This window comes from Drosophila innubila, chromosome X, assembly GCF_004354385.1.
Source record: "Drosophila innubila isolate TH190305 chromosome X, UK_Dinn_1.0, whole genome shotgun sequence".
Lineage (NCBI taxonomy): Eukaryota > Metazoa > Arthropoda > Insecta > Diptera > Drosophilidae > Drosophila > Drosophila innubila.
In genome coordinates this window covers 25,293,673-25,314,657 of record NC_047626.1, presented here as the reverse complement: position 1 = coordinate 25,314,657, position 20,985 = coordinate 25,293,673, and the positions used below count along the sequence as shown (strand labels likewise).

The 20,985-nt window shown below is 35.7% G+C and overlaps 1 protein-coding gene across 1 annotated transcript in view; it reads left to right on the top strand.

Moving 5' to 3' along the window:
* LOC117793753 (potassium voltage-gated channel protein Shaker) overlaps positions 1–20,985 on the top strand; it is a 76,772-nt gene that overhangs the window by 44,182 nt on the left and 11,605 nt on the right. The window contains exons 2-7 of the mRNA XM_034634146.1: positions 17,010–17,133; positions 17,234–17,402; positions 17,685–17,781; positions 19,629–19,824; positions 19,919–20,040; positions 20,664–20,817. Coding sequence (XP_034490037.1) covers positions 17,010–17,133; positions 17,234–17,402; positions 17,685–17,781; positions 19,629–19,824; positions 19,919–20,040; positions 20,664–20,817 — 862 coding nt within the window. The remainder of the gene's footprint in view (positions 1–17,009; positions 17,134–17,233; positions 17,403–17,684; positions 17,782–19,628; positions 19,825–19,918; positions 20,041–20,663; positions 20,818–20,985) is intronic.

Genomic DNA, 20,985 nt, shown 5'->3' with positions numbered 1-20,985 from the left:
CGTTATTGTTATTGTTATTGTAGGATGCGTGTGTTTCATTACAAACCATTTCATTCCGTTTCGTCTCATTTCGTTTCTTAGCGTTTCCATCGTGTTTAGATTTTTATTTTGGGTTTCCTCGCATATTTAATTATATTATTTTATTGTTATTACGTGCAAAAGTAATGTGTGTGTGTGTGTTTCTGTACATTAAAGTGCCATTAGATCTTGAGCTGAATCCTCAATCAATCAAATAAATACAAGTATATAAAGAAATACTATGTATAAATAGTAAAAGTACTATAAACATATAAATAAAATGCTATAGTTAAAAATAAACCCGTCGGGCTAGCATTTTACAAAAATAAATAAATATAAATATATAAAAAATAACATTTTATTGCGGATATTTATAGCGGGGCAAAGCTGTCGGTCTTTATATATATATGTGTGTGTGTGTGTGAGTGTAAAAGAGTCTTTACCTGTGCGGCAGCTTTTCACACTCGCTTTCTCTTTCTTGGCTCTATCTATCCCACTCTGCTGCTCTGTCTAGCTCTGTGTGTGTGTGTGTGTGTGTGTGCTAGTACCAAAAGGTTCAAGGTTGTTCAGTTCAGTACATGAAATGGAGCAACAACAACAACAGCACATAAAGCGCGCCAAAAAACAACAACAACTTGCTGCCCCCCTCCCCTCACCCTTTATATGTACATTCCGCTACGCACTTTCGGATGAAAAAAAAATAGGAAGCAGATGCATTTAAACAACTTCAAATCAATTAGAGCAATTAAACGGCAAATCAGACGCACAGAGAGCACGGCAATTCCAGAGAATAAGAGAGAAAACGAGAGAGAGAGAGAGAGAGAGAGAGAGAGAGAGAGAGTGAGAGGGGAAAGCTTACACGTGTGTGTGTATAGGTAAGGTGTGTGTGTGTGTGTGTGTGTGTATGTGTGTGTGTGTGTGTGTCAAGAAGAACACCGCACGGAGTCTCTGAAAATCAATAGGCAAAGGACATGTAGGCCTTCTCGCTCGCACGCTATGCCCCAACAACAACAACAACAACAATTCCATTGCGCCTATTTTAGCAACATAAACAACAACAACAACAACAATGTATATGTGTATGTATGTGAGCTGCGCCTAAAAGCGGAAATTAACATTTTCACTTGCTGTTTCCGGTTGCCACAGCACAGCACATCACGACTTGACACGACGCGACACGACAGGACACGAATCGAATCGTCAAATTGGGCCTTTTATTGACACCAATGTGCGTGTGTATGTGTGTGTGTGTTGTGTTGTGTTCATAATAACCAAGAAGTCTCAATAATCCAAAAATCTGGTAATTACAAAATCAATGAAAGCAGCAGAAATAAAATATAATGCGACAAACTGTCAGCAGTTATCAACGACGACGACAACAACAATAACAACTTTCACATCATGCTACAAAAGTGCAACAACAACTGCAACAACAACAACAAATGCAATGCGACCTTCAGGCAAAATGCGTCGCAACGACATAAATAATATAAAAAACAGCACCAACAACAGCAGCAGCAACAATAACAAGTGCAACAGCAACAAACAACAAATATTTGCCACTCAAGTCAACTGCAAAACAACAACTCTAACTACAAACAACTTTAAGCATAAATAAATAATAAAAAGCAAAGTAAATATATATCAAAATCGAAATCAAAGTCTGTTTTTAACTTACGACAATGCAACAATTGGCAACCAGATGTTAAACGGAATAACAACAACAACAACAGCAACAACAGCAACGGCAACAACAGCAGCAACAATAACAATTCGTCGTCGAAGAAGAAGACACACATTACGGACGACAACAAATGCGAGCGCTTTAATGGCAACGCCCAAAAGTATGCAACGCTTTGTTGGCCAGCCAAAGTTGAACAGAAAATAGCATCAAGAGCCAACGTGTGCCGCACGTGGGCCAAGAAGAAGAGGCAAGTGTGGTGTTGCGGTGGTGGCAGGTGCACGTGGCAACAAGCTGTTACTATATAGGTAACAAGGAGCGGCGCTAAACGTTGGCGCATTTACAAATTCCAACAACTTGCTCGTCCTCAACCATTTCCCGCATCGATTTCATCGAGAGATGGGGCCTAACGCCGGTTCTGCGACCGCGACAGGAGCAACCCTTGAGCGGTGAAAATCTATCAAACGCTTCGCCCCCTCTTCTGCGTGATAGGTAAAAACTAAAACCAAATTTATTACTCAAAAAAAAGGATTCAATCCTTTTACAATTGTTTACAACCATTATTGTATTTCTTCTTTAACCAATTATCTCTTACATAAACCATCGTCCAACAAGGTTTTAAGCATTCCGTGTGTTCGCAATAGTATTCTATCAAAGGTGTTCTACTAATCCCTAACAGCGCCAAAGCAACTCAAAAGCAATTGTTAGTGTTCCTCAAAACAAGCAAGCATTGCTTTCAAATGTCTAAAAAATTGTTGAGAGATTTGACAAAATGTAATATTTATTGAATTAAAATACATTACTTTTTAAATTGAAAAAAAATGCATCTTCAGATAAATATGTCATCCTAAAATTAGGTACGACCGTACTGGAATTTATACCGTTTCGTTCTTAAAATTTTAAGATTGCTGTGTACTAAAAATCTTGAATTAAGTATGAATCGATTTTTAATTTGGCATTTTGACTGCACATTCCTATGGCAGCTGTCCGAAATAGTAGTACGCTTTTAACCAAACCTAGTCAGAATATATAAGACCATGGAAAATATATAATACCTGACTCTCGTTAAGATACCTCGAGAAACAACTGAGTTATTTTTCCTTAATTTTAGTATACATACTAGTGTATATTTCAAGATTAAAATAAATTAATTATGACAATGTTTTATACTAGAAGCAAGTACATTTTGGATTTAGCTCAAAATTTTTGTGTGCTTAAAGTAGTATGTTTTCAATTTTCATAGACTTGAATTAAAGTATCCCTGAAAAATCTCATTTTAAGATTGCCGTACTTGCGAAAACCGAAATTGATATAAGAATTTTGTTCTTAACTTTAGAAATTCCGAGCTTGAATTTTGTCTGAGTGCATAATATAAATTTTGTATGGTCTTGTTAATCATATAAAATATTCCGAAACCAAAAAAAATGTTATTGAAACTAGAAGTAAGCCAATTTTTTTTGCTTCGAAAATATGTTGGAAAAAACTATATTTCTGACATTCAAGAAACACCGACATTTTGAGCGGTTGTTTTCAAAAGCTATTCTTTTCAAAAACTCTAGAAATTTCTGAATAATACTGGATGGAAAGGAAAATGTTAAAAGTGAAAAAACATAAATTTAAAATGACTGCGACAAAATACTAACTTCAATTAAATTGGACTTAATGTGACCCAAATAACTTGGCTAAAATATGTGCAAACTTAAAGCAAATATATGTATGAGTGAGCGGAAAAGTAAATGAATGGATTCTGTAAAATTTCACCACCATATTTTTTTGGTCGGTACGGTATGGATTCTCTTGGCCTTTAGCTGGTCTGTTGGTTGCTGGGTTTCTGTGGAAATTGCATAGCACAGTGACATGACTCGGTCTGGGGATCGGACCTGGGGACTCTAACTCTGACTTTGATACTGACTCTGACACTGACTGTGGTTGTGGCATTTTCAGACCTCTGCAATTTACTTTATAAATGTGTGACCTGCAGTTGCCAGGGCGCGAAATAAATGAATAGAGTCGCACAGAAAAGAGTGTAAAGAGTAAAAGAGGGGATATGTCAACTCCATGCGCAGCACAAGAGATAGGAATGGAAATAGAAAGAGAGTGGCAGAGGCAGAGGGATGGAGAGAGGGGAAAAGGAGAATAAGGGCACACAATGCGTTGCTGACAATGGAATATGCAGATGATGCAGAGCTGGTTGCTCAATTGGCTAACATTAAATTGAGGATACACACACAACAGACACACACGCACACACGCACACATAACAGACACACACAGACACAGACACATACACATGGCCAATTTGATGCCTGACAATGTGGCGTATGCATAATGTGCCATCAATGACATTGACAGCAGTCACAGCAACAGCAGCTGTTAACACCACCAACAAGAAACAACAACAACAACAGCGACAACAACAATGAGCATCATCATCATAAACATTTTTCGGTCTGGATTGAGACATAACAATATCCTTTGACAATATGCCCCATAATCATCTCAATGAAAATTGACATCCGTTTGACATTGATAATGAGATGTGTGGCATGTGAATTTTGTGTGCGTGCGTGTGTGCTCTGTATGTGTGTGTGCCAAGAGCACTTAGCTCGAGTGCAAATAAACTATTGAACCCAAAAGACCCAACGCTGATTGAGGCACCCGCTAAAATGCTTCGACTTTCACTTTATCCTGCTCCCCGTTTGACCTCTCCTTCTCCTTCTCCCTATCTCTCTCACTCTTTTGGTCTGTCTGACTGGCAAGTCAAACAATTGCCGCATATTTCAACATGCAACTTGACTTTTCAACCTTTTTCGCTATACCCTGTACTCAAATAAATTGTCTGAAAAGGTATACTGCAAAATTATAGAGCATCTTACAATACAAGTATTAAATTTTAAGGTGTGTTCCACAAGATTTTGATGACTATTGTTTTTGTTTTTAAACAACAGTGTTGACCTGTATTTCTGCACTTTCAGAAATTTCATTTATGGAACATATTTTTAGAGTCACAAAAATTTTAATGCAAAAAAGATATTTATTTTAAATTAATTAACAATATTTTTATTCACTTTAAGAATTTATTACATTAATACAAATGTTTAGACATTTAAAAGTATCCAAAGTTGGCTTTAGGAACACTGTTTTGTTTGTTTTAGAGTTGCTTTGGGGTTGTTAGAGTTTTGAACAATGCCTGTTAAGCTGTATATTTATACAGGGTATCTTCTAGTTGTTCATTTGGGTCACGTGCGTGTTGTTATATGTTTTGTTTTGTTTTGTATCGCAGCTGCTGTCATTGTTCTTGACTTTTGATCCTTGCTGGCAGCGACAGGCGACAAGCGACAAGCGACGTCAACGTCAGCAACATGAGCAACAAAAGCACCAAACAATGGAAACAGTTACACTTACACTAAGACACACACAAATACACATACATACATGTATATCTACTTGTGTCTCGTTGACTGTCTGCTGCGCTTTGTGTGTCGCTTTCACTCGCTTAACTTTGTCGCCTTTGTTTACATTCTGGTTACTTTTATTTTGCTCACATGCGAAAAAGAGTTTGTCAAGCATTTACTATTATTCTCTACTTCTCATTTTATGCTTCGCCTTCATGTTCACTTTATTATTATTGCTGTGGTGGTTGTGTAAGCATAAAAATTAACACCGCATGTCAAGCGATAATGAGACTTGGCTTAGACTCCCAACTTTAATGCCAGGCCAGGCCAAAAGCCAATAACCAAATGACAATTGGCCCATTGTCAATGCTTACAAAGTCACAAAGCCAATTTCCCATTGTGTAAATGTCTAATTCTATTAACTGTGCAACTGCTGACAAGGCAATTGTCGGAAGTGGTAGCTCGACAAATCTCTATAAAAGTTGCACAAATTCCATCCGAGAACTGCATATTTCAAATTGCATATTCTTGTTACTGACAATATCATACATTGGTTCATGTCGAAAGAATTCCTCTGAAATGCAATTACTTTCAGCTTTGGCTTTGATTTCCATGCTCTAAAATGTATGCAATACTTTTTATCGTTAAATTTCTGCAAAAGCCTAAAATTGCAACTCAACTGCACTATGGGGCATTTGACCAGTTTTTGTGGCATTAATTAATAACTCGTAAACTACTCATGATATTCTGATGCGGTTTTTTTTTAGTCTTATGGATAACCCCAGAAGTATTTTGGAAAATTTTTTTTCTTTTTAATTTTAATTTTTTTCTGGAAAAATAAGTGGGAATATTGAACTATTACTATTGTTAATAAACATTTCTTATATTCTATATTATTAGCATTAAAAATAATCATGATTTTTTGATACAAAAAGATGTGAGCCCTCTCAGATAACTGTTAGCTTAACTTTAGAAAAAACATAAGTGGAGGGCGGGGCTAGTGCCACACCCACTTTTCTAAAATACTTCTGGCGTTTTCTATGACACTAGAAAACAAGCCGCATCAAAACATCTTGCGTAGCTTACGAGTTATTAAATAATGTCATTAAAACTGCTCAAATTCTCCATAGGGGTCTGCGAGCACATCGTAATTTAAAAATGTGAGGTTGTGTCCTAAAAAACTAACTTTCTCAAAAAGCGCACATTGAGACCAACTGTGATAAATAAAGAATTAATGTCTCTGGATTAACTCACTTGCTTAACAAGTGTTAACATTTTTTAGCTCTTTGCAAAGTTAAACTTTTGTTTCAAAAAGCATCTATAAACAGCAAGTGATGTCTACAGAATACACAATACACAAATTATTAATAAGACACTCACAAAAACAACAAAATATTAGTTGCAACATAAAGTACAATCCCGAACTGTTAACATCCATCGCCAATTTTGATTTTTTAAAGTGATTCACTTTACAAATGAAATATATTAAAATGCACTGCAAGCTTATACTTTACCAAACCACGTGGTCTTTGGATACAACATCTGACTTTAACAGCTGTTATTTCAACATTGGACTTTTATGTTTACACTTTTGGTATGTAACATAACAGTTTGATGTATTTATAATGTATTAGGGGGCTCCGCCTCGGCTCGCTTCGCTCGCGGAAACGAAGCGTGAAAAAAGCAGCACTTCTAATATTTTTCTTGAATAAACTTTAACGCAAACGAAAAAAACTCCTGCAGTTTTTTTTATGAAGTTTGACAGGAATTTTTATTACCGGGCCGGCTGGAGACAGGCCTTAAAAAAGAATATGAATCCGATTGTTCCTATTTCAGCTATATGATATAGTAACGCGATTTTCACCATATTATAAAATATCGTAAAATTTATAAAAATGTTATAAAAATAAATTTAAAAATACCTTCCTAAGTACTAAACCCGCTGGCTGACCAAACGCTGCTTTATGTAAATCAAAATAAACACGAACTTTGGGCTCGATTTTGACACACTTGCAGGTCGAATTTTCCAAAGCGCCTTGCGCCTTATCTCTCGATAAAATTGTCATACCTTTGTTGTCCCAAAAATTTCAGTCGAGATACCGACCATAGGATACCCGTTACTTATTTTAATATATATAAAAGTACTTTAAAGAAATTACTACCTAGTAAAAGCTACTGCATACTTTTAGGTGATTGTATTGAAATAAAACCTTTATTAAAACTTTGGTTTGCTAGTAATCCCTTTCTACTTGTCCGATATTGCTGCGGTTAAGTGACGTAATAGATTATATTAATAGATAACGTTATTTACCATAAAAACTATATTATCTTAAAAACTGTGGGTGTGGTGTTCGCGATTCGCGGGGGCGGAAGGGGCAAGTCATAAATTTAAAACAAACCTAACCTGCTCCAATGCATTTGGAGTCTGTGGGTGAAAGTTTTGTATCTCTATCTCTTATAGTCTCTGAGATCTTGGCGCTAACACAGACGGACGGACGGACAGACGGACAGAAGAACATGGATATTTCAACTCGGCTGTTGATGTCGTCGGAGATGCCTCCTTCTTTCTGTTACATACATTCCAACGAACACAATATACCCTTTTACTTATTATTTAGTAGCGGGTATAAACAGGTCAAACGGCCTATAGTGAAATGTAAACTAAGCACTTTACTTTCCTTTAGTATTAAAAATAACTGTGAAATTAAATGGAAAATGCAATTGAGTATAATTTGGTCACTTCCTCTCGAATTCAAGACAAACGTTTAAAATGCGCTATAATAAGGAAATGGCAGAGGATGTCCTGCATTCGTAATTGATACAGCAGTCTAACCCATAGACTGAATGATGATTTTTCTTTGGAGTGGAGAAAAGAAAAGCAACAATAATTTAAAGTATATTTTATGCATCAACAAAATTAACATATGAATAAGTGCCAATCGAAAACTTGTCGTCAGTTTGCTAAAAGTATTATCAAGAAACCTGATTTAAATCAATGCATTCACCTATACTCATATTACCATAATATTTTAATCAGATACAATTATTTTTATGTCAGTACTCACAATCGATTACTTAACTTAAGATAAGCAATGGTTTTTAGCTATTTTTTTTTACTTAAGTTAACGTACTTTCTGCATTCTACTATACGCCCATTCTCCAAATCAATTATCCACAAAAATATTCAAGTAATACAAGGAAAGCATGCAATTTAATAATTCGGATCATGGCTGCAGTCTTAATCAATAGATAATAGATAATTTATCCATAGTTTTTATATAGTTGTCATTGCTTTAATTTAAGAAATATATGTTATTAATGCTTTTAGCCTAGATAGTTTTTGAAAAGGTTTAATCAATTAATTATGTTCTTAGTAAAATGAGCATCTATTACTCTTATTTTGTTAATATAATAACGGAATGAATGCTTCTGAATGATATCAAAACTGTATTATGTGCTTTAACCAGTTATAATTTAAAGTACTTTCAATTTAATTTCTTGATTCCGACATAGAATATTGAAGTAGATATCCAATTAGCTTGGCATACTTGTGTTTAAGCCAGCACACTGCAATCACGCGCTGCACTTAAGTGCAACTATCTACTGAAGGAGAGCAACAACAATTGCAACAACAGCAACAACAAGCAGTTACATCACTTGAACGAATCGCTAAAGTTGCCAAAAAAAAAGAAATGGCAGATAAAACAAGTAACGGCAAAAGGTCTGTAAAAGAAAAGTAAAGGAAAAAGGCAAATGTTGAACGTAGACATTGCACACTTGGTCACGCTTCGAACTGAGAGATAGTTGTGTGGTTGTTGTCGTTGTTGCCTTTCAACTCCTCCGTTTGTGTGTTTGTGTAAATTGCGCACTTGCCTCAGTGAAGTTTAAATTTGCTGCTTTTTGGATAATCAACGAGCTGGGCTAAAGTTTCAACAAGGCGGCACAGTGGAACACATTTCAAATGACCCCCTTGTCTTCCCCACCTGCCCGCACGTGCATTACCAGAGTTGCAACAGCAACAAGCGTCGCGTCGCTTGCATGTTGCCACAGCACCACACAATTTCAGAATTGCTGCCAAAAATAACAGCCAAAACAAAACACAAATTGTGCACGCAAAGCTGCGCTGGCCAAGGTCAGCTACCAGCTAACAACAATAAGATGCTTGTAGAAAAAAAAAGGAGCGGATTCAGGTTCAGGTATTGCCAAGTGTAAGTCAGACTGGCATCCGCATGAAAATTTAAGCTGCATTTGCATAATTCCAGCGATTTTTTGGCCGTGATTTCAGCTGACTAAGAGATTGATTGCATCGGTATCTTCAGCACCTCCCATGTGACTCCTATCTCCTCTTTCCAATCTCATACCTTATATCTGCTGTATGCTGTCTTCTCTCTTCGTTTTTCTATTCCCTTGTCGATACAAGTCTGACTCAGACATTTCTTTGAATCAAACTGCACGTACAATTCAGCGAATGAGTTTGGGGACTCAACGTGCACTCGCTATAGAGTGCACTGAGAGAAAATCCATTTTCAATTGTTAAATTAAGGGGTATCAGCAAGTGTGGTATAGCTGAGATACGGTATTGCATAAGTTAATCGACACGTAAGTTTGAATTTATTTTGACTTATATTTATAAATATGATTGATTTTGCAAGTCAAAATTTGAATTCAAGCATACTTGGCTGTAAATGCATATTTTGTTAGTTTGGTTAAGATATCTTTAAAAAAAAAAAAACTAAAAAATTGTTTAATCCAAACACTTAATTTTCGATCGATCGGTTCAGTGGCAACTATATAATATAAACGAAAGCAGAAAATGAGTAACTTAATTTGGTATAGCTGAAAGTTTAAGTGATGAACAAATGGTTATAAATTTATTTTCAAAGGACACAGGCTTTTGCAAATTTCACCCGCTTGACAATTCAATTAACGGGAACAATGCCGTCCTCCACTTCCAAAGTTTTTTTCTATTATTCTCCTTAAATATTTTCTTAAGCTCATTGTTTTAGTTTTTCTCTCAGCGTAGCACGAAAGCAATTTGCTGCAGTTGGTTGAAAGCCACACGTTACGTCAGCTCACGATACGTTGCGGCTTCTCCGCAGAACGACAATAGCTTTAACATTTAATGGACTCGAATCGAGATGACCTAAACTGTCTGTTCAGCTTTTATAACACGCATCATTTAGTCTCTATCAAACTTAAGCTTTAATTTTCAACTTGAATAGAGATTCAGTCAGTTTATCAAGCTTACTCTTGAAGCTTCTTGTACTCGTATAGGATAACATGATAATAAAATAGTTTATTCTACACTGAAAAAAAAGACCAAGTTCTAAAATCAAGAACATTCATCTTAAATATTTTGTTCTTAAAATAAGATTATTTTAAGACCAAATTACTAAAACTAAGATTATTAATCTAAAAAATCTTAAAATTGTTAGGAAAGTATAAATAGGTACTATTTCGTATCAAACAAATGAGCACCGTGGCGCTCTGGTTAGAGAGGCCGCTTCAGTTGTGAAGCAGTAGGCGGCGGTTCGAATCCCCCTCGTAACAAATTAAAATAACATTTATAAAATTACTACAATAGAATAAAATATAAATAAAACAAAATTTAAAAATAAAAAAAAATATAAATATAAAAAATAATATTCATTTATTTTATTTTTTGATTTTAATTTTAAGAACATTTATTCTTAAAATAAGAACTTGGTCTTATTTAAAATGTTCTTAAAATCAAGATGTGATCTCTTAATTCAAGAATTTGATGTTCTCGACGCATTTTTTAGACCAAAAATCTTAGTTCTGAGACCAAAATCTTGATTTTAGAACATTTTTTTTATCAGTGTACTCTTGCAATAAATTTGAAATGAAAATCATATTAAAATAAATTTATGCAATTTGAAACGAATTTCACAATTTTGCTTCTCATTTAAATTCCATAATTTGAGAGACAATTTAAAATTTCATTGTAAACTCATAAATATATTTGCTATTATGCAAATTATGGAGTAATCAAATACTAAAGCTTATGAAACAAATTTATGGGAACTGCTGCAGTGGAATCGTATTTGTTGTGGGTTTGTTAATTTAACTGTTGATTAACTGCAAACTCATTGAGACAGTTGGCAAGAACATGCGGTGTGGCAAGCAGTTCAAGGCTCTTCTTGTGGCAAGTCGGTCAATTGATGTCACGTAGTTGGCGCGCAACAGAATGTGCTGCTTTTGCATTTTGCATTTTGCATTTGCATTTGCATTTAATTTTAAGCCATTAATTGGCCCCAGAGCTGGAGAAGTGTCGCAGCTGTGGCAGCTGCATTGAGGAATGCATGCTTACCGAAGAGATGCTTGCCACCTTGCCACCTTGCCACCTTGTCTAAAAATAGTCAAACGTCGAACGAGGAAGGCAGATGATGCCGAGTGCGAATGCGAGAGGCAGGTTGCTCGTTGCGTTGCCTTGACCGGCATGCATACAGACAAGAGTACAAAAAGAGACCGAGAGAGAGAGAGAGAGAGAGAAAGGCTAAGATGAGGCCAAGATACGAGCCCAAAAAGATTTATGAGATGATTTTCAGTTGAGGTGGCGACCTGCTTTGATTTGGCTTTGGCATTGCATTGAACTTCAAACAAAGAATCTTATGCAATAACTACCGGAAGTACAACAAAAACATATACAGCAGTGTGAGTGTATGGGTGTATGTGTGTATGGGTGTGAGTACGAATGCGAGTGGAAGCCGGACTTGTAAATAGGTCGCGTTGCTGCAGCTGGCAAATGGCAAATGGCGTTGCACGAATTTGTTGCACAATGACGTCACAAGCACTCAGTTTCTGTAGTAACCGCTCTAGTGCCGCTGACCTATATACACACACTCACACAGCCACAGACGAGACACAGTGTGTGCGTGTATGTGTTTGTGTGTGTGTGGGAGAGAGAGAGAGCGCAACAGCCGCATAGTGTAAGCAGCTGGGTTGAGTGTGAGACATTTACATAGATAAATGCACACACTCACAAAAAGCAGGCCGCCTATCATAGCCTATGCTTATGTGTGTGTGTGTGTGTGTGTTAGCATATTTTTCATTGACACACACAATCACACACACACACACATACACAAGTGTTTGTTGTGTTGGCGTTTTGCATAAAACTTCAATTGTTTGTTGACATTTCGATGCAAATGCCGTGTGTGTGTGTGTGTGTCGAACTACTTGCCGAATATGGATAATTATCCATAAGCCCAGATGCTGCACATAAAACACATTTCCAAGCTGACGTCATGCGCCCTGAAACATGCAATGAAAATGGGAACAGAAAGAGGAATGGGAATTGAAGGATATTCAACATAACCTGCAAGTTGTTAGGCCTTTGACAAACAATTTGACTCGCTTGGCATTTCAATTATGCACAAATGCATTTCAATGCCCCGGCCGGACTTCAATTATTTGGCAGGAAGCAGGGGGAAAGGGTTCGGGGGTCAGGGGTCAAAGGGCAGTGCCAAAAACCAAAGCTAAACTCTATGCTCCTTTGCTCGGCATAAGCATAATATCTGTGCGAGTCATCAAATATGCAATTATGTGGCCAAACATTAAGCCAGTCACTTCGTGCGACAGAGATAGAGACAGCGAGAGTGAGAGTGAGAGCAATTGAGAGTGAGAGTGTGAGGGGAAGATTGGCAGACCGTTTGGCCTGCCGCCTGTCGTGCACTTACACGCTTAATTAAATGCCTAGCGCCAAAAAGTAGGCAACATGCCATGCCAAAAAAACAGAATGGGAAAAAAAAACAACAAGAAATGCAGGAACAAAATAACAACAATTACAGCTGCATACGAGCACTCGTATTGTTGGCAACATCAGCGATAAGGGCACACCAAATTCTCTTTGCTGCCATTTTTTGGGCACATTGCCAGCGACGCCTTGCTCAATGCAATGCCGCCATTTAATATACTATATACAAGTGTGTGTGTATGTCTATGTGATTGTAATACAATTTCAATTACATGTGTAAACATATATTGCCTTCCTGTGGGTGGCCGAACTGTGGCTGCAACGTGTGGCAAACACACGGCACAAGACTGTAGGCCAAAACCATATCAACTTTCAATGCGAATTTAATTGGTGGGAGGCAGGGAGCGAGGTTGAATGTGGTTTATTATATGCTTGCCAAGAAATAGAAAAATACCACACTATCTACATACTGAAATATAGTACAATAAAATAAATACGAATACGAAATATCAAATATCAATTACAGCTCAGCATTTGATTTGATTGTTGCATTATGTATCGCATGCATTTTGCATTGCATATCAAATTGATTTGAATAAAATCAAATTTATGGCAATCCAATTCAATGTGCAAGACGCCAGCTAAATTTGCATTGCTCTCTCTCTCCATTTTTATTTCTATTTGCTTAAACTTGCTTAAGATGAAGCGTACTAAGATTTTGTTTTGATTGAACTCAAATTCAAATTCCCCTTCGCATAATATTCTTAAATGTTTTTTCTGAAAATAGCTTTAAATATCAGTCATTGAAAAGTTATTAGTGATAGGGACTGCAATCAATATAATTTTTGCTTATAAATATTACAAAATAATGATTATTTTTAATCCTTGTTTCAATATATAGATTAATTTTGAGTTATACTTTACAACTCGAAACATAATCATTATTTTTGAGCAATTAATAGAACTCAAGGAATAATAATTATTTAAGAGTTTTATTTTATTTGTTTTTTTAATTAATTATTATTTTTTGAGTAAATTAATAAAAAACGTAATTTATTAAATCATGGTAAAAATGCAATGATCGCAAAAAAAACAAGGGGGCTCCGCCCCCTGCTCGCTTCGCTCGCCTACCCCCGGCTCGCTTCGCTCGCGGTGAGGTGCGGCTACAGTCGAGCACGCTCGACAGTAGGATACCCTGAGCCCATGTACTCTTTTATAAAGTTGATTGTTGCCCATTTTCAATGGGCTCAGGGTATCAAAATTACACACGCGAAACTATGAACAACTTTCGGTTTTCTGAAGTCACTGTGCTTATCACTGCAGACTACGTTATTAATGCCTCACTGAACTAATACATCACTCGATTACGATTACGACTTGCGATTTACCAATTTATCAATTTCTAATTAATTTTAAATAAGTTTAATATAATAAACTTTAATATAATCAACTTATTTAAAATTAATTAGAAATTGATAAATTTAAATCGCAAGTCGTAATCGTAATCGCTTTCAATCGATGTAGCGTGTGTCAAGAGTAGCCACAAACTACAACTTTGCTCAGCCTGCAATCTGGCAGCACCCATTTTCCTCTCTCACTCTCTCCCACTTACGCAACAAATTCAAGCCTGCCAAAGGCTGCTGCAGTGCGCGCGAAATTTGAAATAAAAGGCAATGTCTAATTTTATGAGATTCTTAAAGCGGAAAATGCTAAGTTTTTTTTTACAACGATAATAAGCAGATACTTATTATATATATGTGTAAGGAATTGAAAATATTAATAACTAAAATTATTATTTTGCAGCTTTCAGTGCTCGGCAAAGATGCAAGAGTAGTGCTGCATAATGATCGCTATTTCTCTCATGCAATTTCATACATACATAGCTATCAGCTTCTGCTGATTTTTGGCATGCAAAAATACATATTTATATATTAACACAATTATATTTTAATCAAATTGTATATTTGTATATACATAAATTATACATTAACATTTTCATTACATGATATCGATAATATTTTTGCTTATCGCTTAATTCTTATTTGGTACCAAAAAAAAATGGGTACTAATTCGTTCTGTCTTTGTGCGCGCCTTGCATACAAACGTGAACATGCTGTCTCGCTCGCACGTTTGATTTGCCATCCAAATGTAATTATTCAACTAAATCTAAATTCCGAAATAACTTCTTTATTTATGGGTCAATCGCTTTGAAATTTTCAGGGTCGTTTAATACGCATACTTCTCAACTGATTGTTCAGTTAGGGATTGCTATGTCAAAAATTGCGCCTGTAAATCGTTTTGTGCGATTTGTGGGCGAAGGGGGCGTGGCACCTAAAATTGGAAACAAACTTGACCTGCGTATGGTATCCAGGAACCTACATAACAAATTTGAAGTCTCTAGGTCATATAGTACTTGAAATCGAAGCCCAAAAGAAAATTGGTACTATTTCTTACTGTGTTTGTGCGCGCCTTGCATACAAACGTGAACATGCTGTCTCGCTCGCACGTTTGATTTGCCATCCAAATGTAATTATTCAACTAAATCTAAATTCCGAAATAACTTCTTTATTTATGGGTCAATCGCTTTGAAATTTTCAGGGTCGTTTAATACGCATACTTCTCAACTGATTGTTCAGTTAGGGAGTGCTATGTCAAAAATTGCGCCTGTAAATCGTTTTTTTTCAATTTGTGGGCGAAGGGGGCGTGGCATCAAAAATTGGAAACAAACTTGACCTGCGTATGGTATTCACAAACCTGCATTCCAAATTTGAAGTCTCTAGCACTTACAGTCTCTGAGATCGACGCGTTCAAACAGACGGACAGACAGACGGACAGACGGACAGACGGACAGACGGACAGAAGGACAGACGGACAGACGGACAGACGGACAGACAGACGGACAGGGCTAGATCGACTCGGCTGTTGATCCTGATCAAGAATATATATACTTTATGGGGTCTGCCACCCCTCCTTCTGCCTGTTACATACATTCTGCCAAACACATTATACCCTTTTTTGCCCATTTTCAATGGGCTCAGGGTATAAAAATGGGTATAATATGTTTGCCAGAATATATGTAACAGACAGGTGGAGGCGTGGCTGATCCCACTGGGATCCCGGCAATTTTCCAGAAATGCCAATCGCAGCCAAAAACTTAAAATTTATCAAAAACTCACATCTTGTGAAATTTTCTTCCAAAAACATTTTCAAGTTACTTGTTTAAACATTTTACACATTAATAAGTTTATTAGTTTGAGCATACCGACTGCATCTTTGAATAAATTAAGTTCTTCAACATTTTTGCCTGTTTTGCCAAAAGTTTTCATCTACTATAAAATGGAGTGTTTGTATTATTATGATTTTTTGACGATATCTTTCTTTTAGGACCAACAAATCAATGAAAATGCAAAGAAAACACTTTAATTCTATTAATAAAGCTTATTAGTGACATAAAAAGCTAAAATATAAATTATACGAAGTAAAAAAAAACATGATGGAACAAAAAGTCGCGTGCGACATGTCACGTGCGAAAGTGATTAAAGTTAAATAAAAAATAAACTACTTCATTTTTTTAATTAAATAGAAGACAATATTAAGATGCATCAATGCACAACATTTTGAAACTAGTCGCATTAAAATATTCCCTCAGGTTTCTCTAAAATCAGTGTTTGAACTTGAAGCCGAAAAAAATACTGTTTGAGTCGCGTGCGAATGCCTTGGTGTTTTGTTATTTCCTTGAAAACGAACCATTGACCAAAATCAACCTTAACACCAATTATAGTGCCAATCAATAGCTGCATATTTCGCCACATTTTGTCAACATTCAAAAATGTTTTAGCATACGTTATTTTTATGTTGAATGCGTACGAATGAATATAGAAACTAAGAACTCTTCTTAACAAAATAATAGAAGAAGTATAGATTGCTCAAAATATCCAAATAGACTAAAGATCCGAGCTACTTTATCTCTCTAATTTCAACTTGCTCTGTGGATTTGTCAACATTACAAATATGTTATTTTTTTAATAAAAAAATCAAATCTACACTTGAGAGAACTATCTTCTAACATACGTCTATTGACTTGACGAATATGAAACTCTTTTCGAATTAATGTGAACTTTTGTTTTATTTGTACTATTGTTGAAGTTTATACTAAATCAAAACTTAATTAAATCTATTATTTTTTTATTATTTACAGGTCTTTGCCCAAATTGAGCAGTCAAGACGAAGAAGGGGGGGCTGGTCATGGCTTTGGTGGCGGACCACAACACTTTGAACCCATTCCTCACGATCATGATTTCTGCGAGAGAGTCGTTATAAATGTAAGTACAAACCTGTCCCCCTACCCCCTTCCACCTTCTTCCCGCCACTCACTTACCTGAATCTTTTCATTGCTTGGTTTTTGTACTTTGTATTCAATAGGTAAGCGGGTTAAGGTTTGAGACACAACTACGTACGCTAAATCAGTTCCCGGACACACTGCTTGGGGATCCAGCTCGGAGATTACGGTACTTTGACCCGCTTAGAAATGAATATTTTTTTGACCGTAGTCGTCCGAGCTTCGATGCGATTTTATACTATTATCAGAGTGGTAAGTATTACTTCTGTAGCCAAGTAAGTGTTATTCACTTACATTCAACGGTTGCAATATGATTAAAATTATAAATATTAATTATTTGTCTAATCCGAATAACTCTTCTCTTTTCTTTCTATCCAAAAAAAATCCTCCCATGCCTATAATTACCCTTTTACCCCCTATCACATCAAACTGAACAACAATCACAACATACTCTATAATCACACCCTCGCACACACACACACACACACACCTGCTCAACTCGCACAACAACAATATGTACACATCTATTCACAGGTGGCCGACTACGAAGACCGGTCAATGTCCCTTTAGACGTATTTAGTGAAGAAATAAAATTTTATGAATTAGGTGATCAAGCAATTAATAAATTCAGGTAAGCCTGTTGCCCAAAAAAAAATCCTCAAAAAAAAACAAAACATAAATTCCAAAACAATAACTATTGATATAAAATATATTCACAAAAAAACAACAAACATAAGGAAACTAATAACAAAAATACATAAAGTGAATACTAACAAAAAAGGTTAACAAACTCAAAGAGTGCAGCAAAAGGCAAATTGGTTTAGCTCATTGGAGGCAGAAAATTGTTGACGAGGCATGCAACACGGCACCAACAAACAAGTGCCAGACCAAGACGCACACACGTATACACACGCACATACACAGTAACAAATACATTTGAACACAAGTTAAAAAATAAAATCTTAAAAAATTGCTTATTCAACTTACTATACATTAGAAATCAAAGTTAATTGCGAGTAGTGTGCACCTTAATCTAAGTACTTGCATTACTTAAATTTAGAGTTCAACACATGCCAAGAAAAACAACACAACAATCACAGCAAAGTTAATAATCCCAATTTAATCAGATAATTTCCATTCAAACTTGATGAGGAAATTAAAATATAACTTATTTTCCTCAAAATTTAAGTTATCAACTATAAATAATAAATTGTTAAGAAAGTCATGAAACGTGGAACGTAGAAATGGAGAATTATTACAGCTTTCAACAAGGTTTTAGGTTTGAGCATTCATTTTAATGCAGTTGAAAAATGTGATATGTGTTAGTAAACATTGTATAATTGATAGAAAAATGCTAAGAAATGAATGAGGACATACATTTGTATTTTGTGTAATTAAACTGAACTTTCGGGTCTTATTGAAACTATATGGAATGTGAATCTTTCTTTCAATCGATCTATTATAAATAATTGCTTACATTTGAGCCTTTATTCAAATGGAAATTTTACGCAAAGATTATCATTTTTGTGCTCATTTGTAAGGCTGTTGTGCAGTATGTCATACAATGCAGACATACACAAACATATTATGAATGTCAAATTTGTTGTTGTCGTCCATTTACATTGTTGTTGAGTTTGTGAATGTCCATTGAATTGACATGTTTAGGAATTTATTGAGCGTTGAACATATTTTATGGCATCTAGAATGTCAATTTTCTATAGGCATTGCAGATGCATTCTTCGCAAGACAAAGAAAACACACACACACACACACATATACACATGCACACATAGAGACACACTCACACACACACACAGACAAAGACATAGACTACATATAACAGTACGTAGACTGAAGATGAACTCAAATACCGTTATACTCGTAGAAGCAGTTGTTAATCACTTGACCACCAGCCTAAAATTTTGTTGATACGGCAAAGAGGGGGGCACTGTGGCCGGGATCGTCAAAAAGCCGAAGATGAACGAGTCCACGAAATGGGTTAACAGACACGGCGAGTCCAGAGGCCAGAGCCAACATTTGCATTCCATTTGATTCAATTCCAATTTCAATTTCAATATCAATTACAAATATTCAATTTACGATTGCGAAATCACAAATAAATTTTACTCTTTTCCACAAAGTAACTTATGTTATGTTATCGATTTTTATGTTGCATATCGATTATCGATTCTGATCGCGTTTTATACCAATAATTTAATTATATAGCTTGCTCGCTTAGCTATTCAAGGGCTGCCAAACCAAATCGCTGCTTAGGGCTTCAAAAAACAAAAGAAACATGAACTAAAACAAAACTTAATGCTTAAACACACAAACACACACATATACGCATACATATGAATATGATACTCACACAGACACACACACACACACACACACTCATTCAATCACAATGTTAATTAAAAATGCATTATTTAACATATTCTTGAACTGTTACCATTTATTTCTTTATTTCAACAGAGAGGATGAAGGCTTTATTAAAGAGGAAGAAAGACCATTACCGGATAATGAGAAACAAAGAAAAGTCTGGCTGCTCTTTGAGTATCCAGAAAGCTCGCAAGCCGCCAGAGTTGTAGCCATAATTAGTGTATTTGTTATATTGCTATCAATTGTTATATTTTGTCTAGAAACATTACCCGAATTTAAGCATTACAAGGTGCGTATCGCCAACAAACAATCCAATTATATAATATTATTATTTATTTGAAATATATTGAATATGTCTTTTGAATCTCACATTTTCTTTGCAGGTGTTCAATACAACAACAAATGGCACAAAAATCGAGGAAGACGAGGTGCCTGACATCACAGATCCTTTCTTCCTTATAGAAACGTTATGTATTATTTGGTTTACATTTGAACTAACTGTCAGGTATGTGTACTATCCATAACAATTATAAAACGATCTGTCTATACATAGTATATCTAAGTTAATGAGATTTAGAAAGTTTTTCTAACTTAATTAGTTTTGGTCAGAACTGACCGCCAGGAGGCGCTGCAGTAGCTATCCATGCTTATTATTTTATATATACCCTTTACATATGTATATATATATATACCCTGTGCACAAAACTAAAGTAAAATCATAACGTCATTTTCTGAATTATTGTTTAAGAACTTATGATTTATATCTACGCAAAAGAGTAAAGTATGGCTCGTTTCGATAACTGTGTACAGGGTAGCGCTCATAGTCGTGCAGCTCGTCTTAACTATATATAGACTCTAAATTAACTTTTCACTTGTCTAATTTATAGTAATTATTGTTATATTGATAGAACATTTTGATATACATCTGCAATATTTGTACGTTTTCTTTTTTGCTTTTTCTTTCTTTTCTTTACTGTAATTCTATCTGTGTTTCTCTTCCTCTCTCTCCCTCTCCTTCTCTCATTCTCTCATACTCTCTCTCTCTCTCTCTCTCTCTCTCTCTCTCTATCTCTGTATCTCTCGTATCGGTTCTATCATATCGCGATTTTTTGTGTTGCACCTGTGCAGGTTCCTCGCATGTCCGAACAAATTAAATTTCTGCAGGGATGTCATGAATGTTATCGACATAATCGCCATCATTCCGTACTTTATAACACTAGCGACTGTCGTTGCCGAAGAGGAGGATACGTTAAATCTTCCAAAAGCGCCAGTCAGTCCACAGGTATGAGATTTTGTTTGGCCAAACTGTAAAGCTAATCGTACACACATACACACACCCACACACACATTACCTTGACAATACACACATAAAAAATTGTATGAAAATAAGCTATAATCATCATGGTTTTATTTTGCATACAAACAAGAAATTAACAAATTAATTTAAATA